This window comes from Thamnophis sirtalis, unplaced genomic scaffold (assembly GCF_051295495.1).
Source record: "Thamnophis sirtalis isolate CommonGarterSnake01/CBP01778 unplaced genomic scaffold, rThaSir2_p1.2 scaffold_10, whole genome shotgun sequence".
NCBI classification, from domain to species: Eukaryota; Metazoa; Chordata; class Lepidosauria; order Squamata; family Natricidae; genus Thamnophis; species Thamnophis sirtalis.
The window spans coordinates 62,792,643-62,805,556 of NW_028261390.1; the positions used below are offsets into that span (position 1 = coordinate 62,792,643).

Here is a 12,914-nt window from a genome sequence, read left to right on the forward strand (position 1 = left end):
GCTGCTCTAAGGAGATATTCCCTTAGCTAACCTTTTGTCTTTCCTATAAAACAAGCCAAAAGTGAGCCCAGAATTTATGTTGCTAAGTGAGAAATGTATTGAGTTTTGCCTCATTTTACGACTTTTCTTGCTATTGTTAATTAAGCGAATCACAGCAGTCATTAAGTGAGTAACACGGTCATTAGCCAAATCTTGACGTTTGACTTTGCTCATCAGAAAATGGCAAAAGATGATCCTGTAACGCAACCTATAACGGCAAAAGATGATGCTATAACGTCATAAAATATGAATCAGTGACTGAGATATCCAAATGTAAATAACTCAACCATGGTGATTCTGGAATGGTAGTTAAGTGTGAAAAAAATGGTCCCAAGTCACGTTTGCCCCCCAGTACCGTTGTAACTTTGGTCACTAAATAAATCAGGTTTTTAAGAAGAAACTAGATAGTCGGTTATCTGAAATGATATAGGTTCTTCTGCTTAAGCAGGGGGCTTGACTAGAAGACCTCCAGGGTCCCTTCCAGCTCCTATTCTATTCTAAAAAAATAGACTAACTGTCATGGAGTTCTCAGGCTTCAGACAAAACTCAATTGCCTCAATCTGTCTTCATTTCATCCACCTATGTTTCCCCACCCAACTCCTTAAACTTCATCACTGGAGGCTTTCAAGAAGAGACTGGACTGCCATCCGTCAGAAATGGTGCAGAGTCTTCTGTTTGAGGAGGGGGTGTGTGATGGACTAGATGACCTATAAAGGTGCCATCCAACTCTGTTAATCTGTTAAAAGAAATTGGACTGCCGTCTGTCAGAAACGGTGTAGGGTCTCCTGCTTGGGCGCGGGGGGGGGGGTTGGACTAGATGACCTACAAGGTCCCTTCCAACTCTGTTAATCTCTGTGTCTGGAGAGGATCAGAACGCCCTCCGACCTCAAGAAAGTAGTTGGAGCATCTGTTGGGAAAGATTTGAGATGTCGGGACTTCAGGTAGCCTCCCCCCGCTCCCCACAGACGATTTGGGGAAGGGGCCCGGGGGCGGGGCTTCGCCGTCAAGCTCCTCCCGCTTCCGAAACAAGAAGCGCTCGGCCGAGGCTTCGCTCCAGCAAACGCTCCCCGGCCGGCCGCTGGAAGGAGGAGCGCGTCGCCCGAGCTCAGCGCTCCTTGGCATCCGATCCTCCGCCTCCCGCCACGGGAGATTCGGCTGGAAGGCTCGTCCCGTCCCTTGAGAGCCGAAACGCCATGAAGTTGACGGCGGGAGCGGGGCTGTTTCTGGCGCTGTGCTTCGCTGCCGAGCCCTGCCTGGGGGATTCGGGTAAGGGGCGCCCGCGGGGACGGCGATCGGGGTCCGGGGAAGGTGCGGTGTCAAGCTAGGAAAACCACCGGGAAGGGTCGGTCCGTTCTGTCCCGCTGGACCCAGGGATCGGGTCGATCTGGCTGGGCTGGGAGGGAATAGGCTCTCCATAGCTGGATCGAGGGATCGGATCTATCCGGCTGGCTTGGGTGGGAATAGGGTCTCCATAGCTGGATCCAGGGATTGGATCAATTGGGTGGGCTGGATTGGAATAGGGTCTCCATAACTGGATCCAGGCATCGGATCTATCCGGCTGGGCTGGGTGGGAATAGGCGCTTCATAACTGGATCCAGGGATCGGATCGATCTGGCTGGGTTGGGGGGAATAGGGTCTCCATAGCTGGATCCAGGGATCGGATCTATCCGGCTGGGTTGGGTGGGAATAGGCGCTTCATAACTGGATCCAGGGATCGGATCTATCCGGCTGGGCTGGGTGGGAATAGGCGCTTCATAACTGGATCCAGGGATCGGATCGATCTGGCTGGGTTGGGGGGAATAGGGTCTCCATAGCTGGATCCAGGGATCGGATCTATCCGGCTGGGCTGGGTGGGAATAGGCGCTTCATAACTGGATCCAGGGATCGGATCGATCTGGCTGGGTTGGGGGGAATAGGGTCTCCATAGCTGGATCGAGGGATCGGTTCTATCCGGCTGGGTTGGGTGGGGATAGGCTCTCCATAGCTGGATCCAGGGATCGGATCAATCGGGTGGGCTGGATTGGAATAGGCTCTCCATAACTGGATCCAGGGATCGGTTCTATCCGGCTGGGTTGGGCTGGAATAGGCTGTTCAAGAGCGGGATTCCGGGAGTGGATCGCCTGACGTCCACCGGGAGAGCGATTGGAGATCCTCCCGCACTCTTGGGCCTTCTCTGTTTTTTGTTTTTTTTAAAAAACTTTTATTTTATTAATGGCGACGCTGTCTTCATTGTCATTATGCTTTTACACCTCCAAGAGTTCACCGCTTGTGAAATAGCCTTCTATATGAATAGCTAGGTAAATAAATCACAGCTAAGTTCTTGGCTTACAACAATTTGCTTAGTGACCGTCCCAAGTTATAACGGCACTGGGGGAAAAAAGGCTTCTGCTTGCTTTTCACGCTGATGACCATTGCAGCATCCCCCTTGGTCACGCCATTAACGTCCAGACGCTTGGCCGTTGACTCATACTTATGACGTTGGCAGTCTCCCCTGGTCATGCGATCCCCCCTTTGCAACCTTCTGACAAGCAAAGTCAACGGGGAAGCCCGATTCACTTAACAACCACGTTACTAACTTCACATCTGCAGCGATTCACATAACGTCCTCAGCGAGACAGTTTGCAAAATGGGGTTAAAACTTGCTCAGCCCACGTCTCACTTAGCAAGAGAAATTTGGGGCTCAGTTGTGGTCGTAAGTCGAGGACTACCTCACTCTAAAGGGACAGGGAGGCTCAGCAACTAGCTGGCCACCACTCTCCCGCACCTGGAGGGCACCAGGTTGGGGATGCAGGGGCAAAGAAAACACTACGGCGGTCTATATTTTCCACTGGGGCAGGATTATGGGTGGGGAGGTGAAATGATGTGAATTATGGACCCTGTTGTCCTGAGGGATTAAGTTGTTGGGCTTTATGCTTGGCGAGCCGAGTTCGGATTCTCCCGATAGTTTGGAAACTGACGGACTTTGGAGGAGTATCTCCCTCAGCCTGTCTACCTCACAGGGTTGTTGTAGTGGGGAGTACAAGAGCAGCTCTGAAGAAGAGGTGAGATATAAATCTAGGACATAAAATAAATTGAATAAATAATTGTTGTGTTATTGGGAACAGAAAAGGGAAATGTAACCCCCCCCCTCAACAGCGTAAAGGAGCCTGAGATTCATTCCCTGCTTGGCAGGTAATTAACATTTAAGTCACCGTTCTTAACAGTCGGGATACAAACGTTATTAACTCTAGCATTTTCCCCCCAATGCCTCCGAATTGTCCCTGGTGCTGTCAGAGGAACCCAGCGGTGCAATGCCCATTGGTAGATTTCCACTGTTTGCACCGTTTCATTTGGAAGAAATATTCAACTTATAACGGTCACAGGAATAAAACGAGCGTTTATAACTGCGTCATTTGTCAGCATATATAAATTGCTCAAGAAGGGAAGAGGTGTGTTTAGGACAGTGGTTCCCAAACTTGGCAGCTCTGCTGGCTGGAGAATTCTGGGAGTTGAAGTCCACAAGTCTTAAAGTTGCCAAGTTTGGGAACCACTGGTTTAGGGGAAGGGGTGAGCTTCAAAGATTTTAGCATTGCGTTCTCTGCCCGGTTGCGGGATAGGTGTGGCCTATTGGCCTCCTGCACTATGATGGGAGGGGGGTTGTTTTTGCCCTCCCCGGGCTTCAGAGACCCTTTGTAGGCCAGAAACAGGCCCATTTCCGCCCATCCCGAACTTCCGGTAGGCCCGTTTTTTACCCTCCCCGAGCCTCTGAGCCAGGGGGGGTTGGCTACTGCCATTACTGCCAGCTCGGTGTGGGCACAAATGTGTGCACATTTGCACATAAATAGGTCTGCGCATGCACCAAGTTAAAAAATGAAAAAAAGATTAAATTTGTGCAATGAAAACCGGTAGGAACCCATCACTGCTCTGGGGGCGTGGCATGACAAAACCGCGCTCGACTAAGCCGTGCCCAATTAAACCGCGTCGCTGACGTCATCAACAGGGCGACAACAGCGAGCGTGGAGAAAGAAGGGCGCTTTAAATAGTGCTTTGAAAGCAAGCCGATTCAACTTAAGGTAAGGGTTAGGGTTAGGGTTAGGGTTAGGGTTACGGTTAGGTTTAGGGTTAGGTTAAGGGTTAGTGTTAGGTTTAGGGTTAGGTTAAGGGTTAGGGTTAGGTTTAGGGTTACGTTAAGGGTTAGGTTTAGGGTTAGGTTAAGGGTTAGGTTTAGGGTTAGGTTTAGGGTTAGGTTAAGGGTTAGGTTTAGGGTTAGGTTTAGGATTAGGTTTAGGGGGGTTAGGTTTAGGTTTAGGGGTTAATTTTAGGTTTAGCATTTACAGTGTGCTTTTGTCTCTGCGCTGTTGTCGCCCTTTTTGATGACGTCAGCTACGCAGTTTCGTCGAGCGTGGTTTAGTCGAACACGGTTTTGTGGTGGAACCCTCTGGGGGCACTCTGCACTTCCCTGCAGCCAAAACGGGCCGCGTGGAGACTCCGGGGTGAGGTGAGCAGGGTGGGTGGGGCCAGCCAGGAGTGGGATTTGGGGGAATTGCCGAACTGCACAGAATCTTAGCTACAGATTCTCCCGAACTCCCAGCAGTCCACTCCTGTTTGGGAGTTGCTTGGCCTCAAGATCCACCCTGAATCTCTTATGGGCCACTTTTTGGTATTCTCCTTGGGTTGCAAAAAGCCTTTTACTTCTCTGCTGCGAAAATAAATACAGCCCGAAATTTCAGTCGTTAACGGAGGCATTTCTTAAGTGGAGTTTTGCCCCCTTTTATAACCTTCCTGGCCACGGTTGTTAAGCGAATCACTGCCATTGTTAAGTTGGTCACCCATTGTTAAGTGAGTCTGGCTTCCCCTTTGACTTCGATTGTCAGAAGGTTTCCAAAGGGGACCTCGTGACTCAGCAACGGTCATAAGTATGAATCGGTTGCCGAGGGTCTGAATTGTTATCCCAAAGGTTGCAACTGTGAAAAATGGTCATGTTTTTTCAGTGCCGTTGTAACTTTGAACGGTCACTAAATGAACTGTTGTAAATTGAGGACTACCTGTACTAACATGCTGGCCCTGTCCTGTTCTAGCGGGAGAAACAAGTTACAAGGGATGGTCCTCTTTTGGGTTTTTGCACACATGTTGGTGTGTAACACACACAATCCTAGAATAATGCCGAAAGTCAGGATTTGTAGATATCAGAAATGGTTCCACCACAAAACTGCGGAGTACAAAATCGCGCTCGACGAAAGCGCGCATTTGACGTCATCACAGCGCGACAAAAACATCGCGCTGTGATCGAAAAATGTAAAAATAAAGCGAAAACCTTACCCTAACCCCCCCAAAACCTAACCCTAAATCTAACCCTTAACCTAACCCTAAACCTAACCGTTAACGTAACGCTAAACCTAACGCTAACCCTTAACCTAACGCTAAACGTAACGCTAACGCTCTAAACCTAACCCTAACCCTAAACCTAACCCTTACCTTTATGTGAATCGGCTTGCTTTAATTTTAATTTTATTTCAATGTTTAATTTTTTTCGTCGCGCTGTGATGACGTCACATGCGCGCTTTCGTCGATCGCGATTTTGTCCTCTGCGGTTTTGATGGGTCACGATCAGAAATACTACAGGGAGGGAAGCACTGGGCAAGAGACCTGCCAGGCCGGCAAAGCTTCCTCTAGGTATGGCATTTCAAAAGTTTTTAGTTTGTGATTCTGCCAGGATCTCTTTTGAGGCTGACCTCTTTCCTTGTTAATGGAGGAAACAAGGAAAATATTTCTCACCTGCAGGAAACCAGACTAGCTGGTGCTGAAAAATCCCACATCGTTTCCTGAGCTATGTCCTCCACAGCCAGATGCACAGATTAACAGAGTTGGAAGGCAATAGCAATAGCAGTTAGACTTATATACCGCTTCATAGGGCTTTCAGCCCTCTCTAAGCGGTTTACAGAGTCAGCATATTGCCCCCAACAACAATCCGGGTCCTCATTTTACCCACCTCAGAAGGATGGAAGGCTGAGTCAACCCTGAGCCGGTGAGATTTGAACAGCCGAACTGCAGAACTGCAGTCAGCTGAAGTAGCCTGCAGTGCTGCATTTAACCACTGCGCCACCTCGGAAGGGTCCTTGTAGGTCATCTAGTCTAACCCCCACCCAAAAAGCAGGACATTCTACATCATTTCTGACAAATGGCAGTCCAGTCTCTTCTTGAAAGCCTCCAGTGATAAAAGGAGTGGGATGGGGAAATATATTCCACAACTTCGGAAGGCAACTTCTGCTCCATGGGTTGATTGTCCTCACTGTCAGAAAGATCCTCCTTATTTCCAGATTGAATCTCTCGATCAGTTTCCATCCATTATTCCTTTGTCTGGCCTTTGGGTGCTTTGGAAAATAGCTTGGCCCCCATCCTCCTCTCTGTGGCAGCCCTTCAAAGACTGCTATCATGTCTCCCCTGCTCCTTCTCTTCACTAGACTAGCCCATAGATGGAAGGAGTAAGGAAAAAAGATGTTCACTTCGGAGTTAATGAAAGGAAAGTGTAAAAATTCTGGATTGTAATCCGGGGGGGGGGGATTTAATCTCTTCCTTGCACAAAAGTAAAAGGTTGACAATGCTCATTTGCAGATTTTATGAAGATCTGTAGCAATGGGAGTGAGGTTGCACTAAATGCGAACCCATTGCTGGTTATTTTGCAAATGGAAGTACAGCTAATAGTCTTTTAGGCCAAATATTGTTGTCCCAAATCTCATATAGCAATAGCACTTAGACTTATACACCGCTTCACAGTGCTTTACAACCCTCTCTAAGCAGTTTGCAGAGTTTACAGAGTCAGCCTCTCGCCCCCAACAATTTGGGTCCTCATTTTACCCACCTCGGAAGGATGGAAGGATGAGTCACGCTTGAGCCTGGTGAGATTTGAACTGCCAAATTGCAGGCAGTCGGCAGAAGCAGCCTGCAGCACTGCATTCTAACCACTGCACCACTGTGGCTCGTGTATGTATGTATGTATGTATGTATGTATGTATGTATGTATGTATGTATGTATGTATATATATAAATAAATATAAATAAATTTATATATATTACTGTTGCCTTATATAACAAAGGCAACAGTAAAAATATTGGGTTTCTGTTGTGATGGATTCTTGTGACGAGCCGATTGACAGATGATGGAAGCAGTTAGCTTCCTCCCATAATTGGGGCTTACCAGGGGTTGTGACACTATATATATACCTTCTTCCCTGGCTTCAGCTGATAAGGAGGAGACCTGTGGCATAATGGCTAAGACGTTTGCCTAAGATGCAATTCAGCACAGGATCGAATCCCAGGAAGGGTATGGCTAGCTGATGAGAGCTAAATAGCTTGAAATAGATCTATACTAGTCTCCCTTTATTTATTTATCAGCACAAATAAAACACACACACACACACACACACACACACACACACACACACACACACACACACATATATATATATATATATATATATATATATATATATATATATATATATATATATATATATATATAATTATCATCGTGCTGTGAGATATGGGTGTTGTAATCCAGGGCATTTAGAGTACACCAGAGAAGGGGAGGCGTGCTTTGGTTTCATTTTATTTGTGGTTTCAGACCAATAAAACCAAACCCAACATTTAAAATGCGGAAAAAACCAACCAACCAATGAACTTCAAACAATGAATAAAGACATAGGATATTTGCATGTAGAGATTCCTATTACAATGACTATGCAGACCGAAATTTTAGACGCTGAAAGAGCATTACCATGTATACCTGAATAGTATTACTATTGTTATTAGTCTGGTGACTAAAGTAAATTGACCCAGACAATACACTGTTCACTAAGCTCTTATGTATGTCAAAGAAAAAAAAAACTATAAATAAAATTATATATAATCTACAGTATGTCACAGAAGTGGGTACACCCCCTCACATTTTGTAAATATGTAAGTATTTGTTGCCAGCAGTTTAGACATTAATGGCCGTGTGTTGCACTGTTTTGAGGGGACAGCACATTTACACTGTTACACAAACTGTATGCTCACTACTTTACATTGTAGCCAAGTGTAATTTCTTCAGCGCTGTCACATGAAAAGATATACTTAAATATTTACAAAATGTGAGGGGATATACTCACTTCTGTAATACTCACTTCTGTGTGTGTGTTTGTAGATAGATAGATAGATAGATAGATAGATAGATAGATAGATAGATAGATAGAGAGAGAGAGAGAGAGAGAGAGAGAGATGATAGATAGATAGATAGATAGATAGATGATAGATAGAGAGAGAGAGAGAGAGAGAGAGAGAGAGAGAGAGAGAGAGAGAGAGAGAGAGAGAGAGAGATAGAGATAGTACTATTATCCAGTTTCTATAACTCATAGGTAACACTAGAAAGTTGTCAACTTTTGACCTTGCAGAAGCAAAATTATAATCTTTTGTTCGGAAAGACGGTGAACATTTCTGATAATTGGATTTATGAACGTCAGATGCCATGGGAGGTACCAGGGGTGCGTAACAATGTTTGTACTACTCTCTCAACCTCCGTTTCTGAGGAGGCACACTTATGCTTGCAATAGAAAGGATTAATATACTCCATAGTAGTTGGGGTGCCAAGGGAATAGCAATAGCAATAGCAGTTAGACTTATATACCGCTTCATAGGGCTTTCAGCCCTCTCTAAGCGGTTTACAGAATCAGCATATCACCCCCACAGTCTGGGTCCTCATTTCACCCACCTCGGAAGGATGGAAGGCTGAGTCAACCTTGAGCTGGTGAGATTAGAACCGCCGAACTGCAGATAACAGTCAGCTGAAGTAGCCTGCAGTGCTGCACCCTAACCACTGCGCCACCTTGGCTCAGTGAAGTGAAGCCAAGGAAAGGATCATTTAGGTGAATTAAGTAGGAGGTTAGCGATCTAGCCAGGAAGACTCAGGAGCCAGAGAATAGATGGGGGCAGGGTTAGTCAGAGGTGGTATTTACCGGTTCTCCAAACTACTTAAAATTTCCGCTACTGGTTCTCCAGAACTGGTCAGAACCTACTGAATACCACCTCTGATAATAATCCTCCTCATCATAATAGTAACAATTATCATATTGTTTACATCTCTATCTTAACATATTTTCTACTCTTCTTCAATATCCTTTTATTTCCAGCTTCCATTTTTAGGCTCTAACCATTGATAAAAATAATTCCCATATCATATAGTATTCTGTTTGTTCTTCCTCCTTAATCGCCAGCGTTGATCTGTTCATTTCTGCACATTCTAATATTTTCAATATCCATATTCTTCATTTCCAACTAAAGAAAGGCCAATATCATAAGCTACCAGTCATTAAAATCAAAGTGAAATCTGGATCATGCCACAGGCGAAAAGGAGCCAAGGTCTTAGCTGTATCTCGTTGGCAGGTGTCAGCACTATTTTTGTATTCGGGGAGATGTGTAACTAAAGAGAATGAAAAAAATAGCACAGGGAAGGATGAATGATCTCCAGACACTTTTTTTTAAAGACTACTTGATTCTTTCTATCACAGACAGGTTACTAATTGGCCGAGGTAGTACTCTGCCAATTTGCAGCGGTTCGGACAAACTAGTAGTGGCGGTGGCCCAACCACCCACCCTGACATCATCACGGACCTTCTGCGCATGCACAGGAGGTTCCGTGCATGCCCAGAGGTGCACGCTTCAGCTACCAAACCGGTAGTGAAGATAAGAGGATTTCATGCCCACTAATTGGTCTTATATAAATAGCTACAATAAACTCAATCAACCAATCAACATTTATTGATATCAACATATTTTTGTCTGTGTATATATTTGTGTGGGTGTTTGTGTGGGTGTAGCAGAGGTGGGTTCCTACCAGTTCGCACCTATTCGGTAGAACCGGTTCGTCAAATCTACCGAACCGGTTAGAAGAGGTTCCACCAGTGGACCCGGAAAGCAGGCCACACCTACAGAAGAGGTTCCAAATTTTTTTGAAACCCACCACTGGTCCTTGGATATGATTATTCTACACTCTCATGCTCCTATTTATAAAACTCAGTGGCTCTGTGAAAGGTAAGGATGACTACTGCGTTTGTGGTGCAATCAGAACAATGCGTGTGTTGAAGTTGTTTTAATGCAAACCAAAGATGCCTTTTAAAAAACAAGTTTACATCCTATTCTTATGCATGCCAGTGCTGTGTGTGAGGTAATTTAAAGTGGTTCTGACAAGTGTTGTCGGCATCTTCATATCCGGTCACATGGGCAGAAAGCCACTTCCATCTGGTCACATGGGTGGCAAGCCACTCCCACAAAGGAGGCCACACCCACAGAGTAGGTTCGAACAATTTTTGAAACCCACCACTGGGGTGTAGGTATGTTATTGTCAATTCAGGGTAAGGAAAGAGTGTAATTGTATGGAAATAGCAAAACTTTGATGTTGCCAAGAATGTGAAGGACTAAAGATTGTCTCAGGTGCTTTCTATGCATTGTATAGCAAGCAGTTATGTAGGAAAGATACGTTTTGTTAGCTTGATAGGTAGAGACTCAAAATGTCTTTGGAGATTCTTAGCCATACAGACCACGGTTGTCCCAACGGTGCATTTTTCAAGGGGCAACTAGACTTTCATTGTTTTTCCTTGAAGACATTTCACTTCTCATCCAAGAAGCTTCTTCAGTTCTTGGATGAGAAGCAAAATATCTTCAAGGAAAAGCAAGGAAAATCCAGTTGCGTCTTGAAAAAGGTTCACCGACAAAGCCGCGAAGCCCTTATCTGCGCCGACATAAGTGCGGAGGGCAAATCCGCGCCGTCCGAAGCGCTAAGGAAAAAGGCGATCGTAGTGCGATGACATAACCACGGAGGGCAAATCCGCGCCTTCCGAAGCACTCAGCACCCTAAACCTAACCGTAAACCTAACCATAAACCTAACCGTAAACCTAACCGTAAACCTAGCCTTAAACTTAGCCTTAAACCTAACCATAACCCTAACCCTAAACCTAACCCTAAACCTAACCCTAAACCTAATCCTAACCCTTACCTTAATTTAAATCGGCTTTCTGCCACTGCGCTGTTTTAAAGCGCCCTTCTGTCGCTGCGCTGTTGTCGCCGTGGTGATGATGTCACGGTGATGACGTCACGGCTTTAGCGACGCGGTTTTCTCGCCGCTATTTTGACAAGCGCGGTTTTGTCGGGCCACGCTTGAAAAATGCACCGTTGGGGTAGAGACTCAATGAATGCTTGTGTAGGGTTTCCCTGCCTAGGCAGGGGGTTGGACTAGAAGACCTCCAAGGTCCCTTCCAACTCTGTTATTCTGTTTTCTGTTTCCAAATTTTCTTGACAGGAATAATGGAGAATGTAGGCTTCTTTGTTTATTACTAGGCTAAAGCCCCACCAAAAATTCACTTGTAATGACAGACAATTCTGTTAAAAATATATATAGGGAAATATATAGAGATGGCATCTGCACTTGAGCCCCATTAAAATCAATCAGATCAAATCGTTACCGCGGTCATAAACCAGCATAGTGAAATCAATAAGACATGCACAGGTTCATGTATAGGAAATGGCTCATAATTACTTATGATGGATTCTCAGTGGGATTTGGACTGATGCATAAACATGTTGAGTTCATTGGGGCTTGTTATGGAACACACATATCTTGGACGGTAGACTTAGATAAATAAAAGCCAAGAATATTCAGCACAGGATAGATTATTTTAAATTACTCTACGTGTTTCAAATAGCCCAGAAACTCTCGAAGAAGAAGAAATATGTCTCTTGGGGCATTTAATAATAAATGGTTGGATGTTTGCTTCCAAAGAACATTTGTGACAGGAATCCATTTAGCACGAGTGGAAATGATGATTATGGTAATTCCAGAATTAAAGCCTTGCCTGAAAAACAACTTGAAACCTTTTGTAACTCTTTTCAACTTAAGGAAAATGTTGGAAAGAAATTACACAATGGTGCTTAGGAATCTCTTTGAGTCAGCAAGATAACTTCTCAAAAAACTGATTGGAATGTGACCAACTTTGAAATTGGACCAATCCCAGAGCTTCCCTATAGAAAAGGAAGTTGGGTGCTGCAAAATATTTTTTAATTGATAAATTTTATTAATATTCTGTTTACATTTGTTAGTGCATAATAAACATCATGTTGTCTGGATATTGAATTTGCTTAACAATACAGATTACATTCTTAACCTCTACTCCTTTTTTCCAACCACTGCTAAAATAAGGTCCATGTTTGATAACATTCTGTGTCTTCTTTCTGTTCAATGTAAGTCTATCCATTTCTGCACAATCTAATCTTTTCCTAATTATCTCTTCGTCTCGTGGTGTTTCTTCCTTTTTCCAATATTCCAATATAATCCTTGCTGTTGTTAAGACGTGCAATATTAAATATAGACTTTGCTTATCAAGTTTTTTCTGGTATTATGCCTAATAAAAACAGTTCAGGTTTAAAATCTATATGTTTCCCTATTACCTTTTCTTTCCTCCTGTGTATTTTTGTCCATTTTCTTTTGCTTTTACACAAGTCCATCGCAAATGATAAAATGTCCTTGTTTTTGGTTACATTTCCAACATTTGCTGCCAAATATTCTTAAGCCCACTCCCTCCTTCTGCCAGGTTGCTTGACTTGAGTGGAGATCATGTTTTGTTTTATAAAAAGTTTTTTATTTTTATTCTCCTACATACACTTACAGGTATCCATTCACATAGTTATTATTCTTGTTTCTCTTTAACACTTTAACATATTTATTTTTCCATATAAAATGTTAAAATATACATTCTGGTTTGCTTTGCTTACCATCCCATAAACCTATTTTATGTTCTTACCACCCTATTTTTCCTTCTTTTCACCCTCCCTCACTTTTCTACTTCCTTCCTTCCTTCCTCCTCTCCTT

The 12,914-nt window shown here is 44.3% G+C and overlaps 1 protein-coding gene across 1 annotated transcript in view; it reads left to right on the forward strand.

The window, feature by feature from the left end:
* The first annotated feature begins 1,103 nt into the window (after positions 1–1,103).
* KDR (kinase insert domain receptor) overlaps positions 1,104–12,914 on the forward strand; it is a 76,179-nt gene continuing 64,368 nt past the window's right edge. The window contains exon 1 of the mRNA XM_087724731.1: positions 1,104–1,305. Coding sequence (XP_087580857.1) covers positions 1,233–1,305 — 73 coding nt within the window. The 5' untranslated portion in view covers positions 1,104–1,232. The remainder of the gene's footprint in view (positions 1,306–12,914) is intronic.